The 683-nt window shown below is 47.0% G+C and overlaps 1 protein-coding gene across 1 annotated transcript in view; it reads left to right on the top strand.

Annotated features, from left to right (window-relative positions):
- T265_13933 (hypothetical protein) overlaps window positions 1-469 on the top strand; it is a gene marked incomplete at both ends in the record, with an annotated part of 8451 nt that extends 7982 nt beyond the window's left edge. Inside the window, 1 exon segment of the mRNA XM_009171201.1 lies at window positions 95-469. Within this exon segment, the coding sequence (XP_009169465.1) occupies window positions 95-469 (375 nt within the window).
- Between the last annotated feature and the right edge of the window lie 214 nt (window positions 470-683).

Here is a 683-nt window from a genome sequence, read left to right as displayed (position 1 = left end):
TGACGTTTGTGAACCCACGTAACTCCTGACAATTATTCATTTGGACTCCCATATATTCATATTTCAATTCATGTCTGACACATCTACGGCTCAGTCATCAACTCCCCTATTACCTCAGCCAAATATCAATTCCGTGTCTGTCCATCTTCCATCGTTCTGGAACTGCTTCATGCACCCACTCGCTTCATCAGCAATGCGCTGGCAATTTTTTTTCATGGTCTACATTACATTTCAAACCCGACGGACACTCATCTCTGAAACTCTTTATCCAAATTTCTTATGGCGAATATGGACAAAGACATGCGTTCATGGACAAGACATTGTCCATAATGTCAACGTTCAAAGATACTTCGCCATACTCCCTCACACATTGGTACCTTTCCCACTTCGGACTACCGACTCGACCATGCGCACTCGATACTGTTGGAGCTCTCCCGCAAATATTTTTCTTTCGCTGGAGGGGGAGTAGTTGTAGCGACCCAGTCACCCGCATACTCGACTGTTCAACTCACTGTCGCCCACTGGATCGCGAGGCTTGTCTTTTTTCTCATACGCACAAACACGTCGCATTAAGCTGACTCATCGGACACCGATTGTCCGCACGGCCTAGTCAGCGTAGCAACCACTCATATGCCGACGCACACACATACACGCACTGGGACCTACATAAACGCAAACCGAAC

The sequence above is a fragment of the Opisthorchis viverrini genome (assembly GCF_000715545.1).
Source record: "Opisthorchis viverrini unplaced genomic scaffold opera_v5_121, whole genome shotgun sequence".
Taxonomy (NCBI): domain Eukaryota; kingdom Metazoa; phylum Platyhelminthes; class Trematoda; order Opisthorchiida; family Opisthorchiidae; genus Opisthorchis; species Opisthorchis viverrini.
Note: the sequence above shows the minus strand (reverse complement) of the source record. Positions and strands in the feature narration are given on the sequence as shown.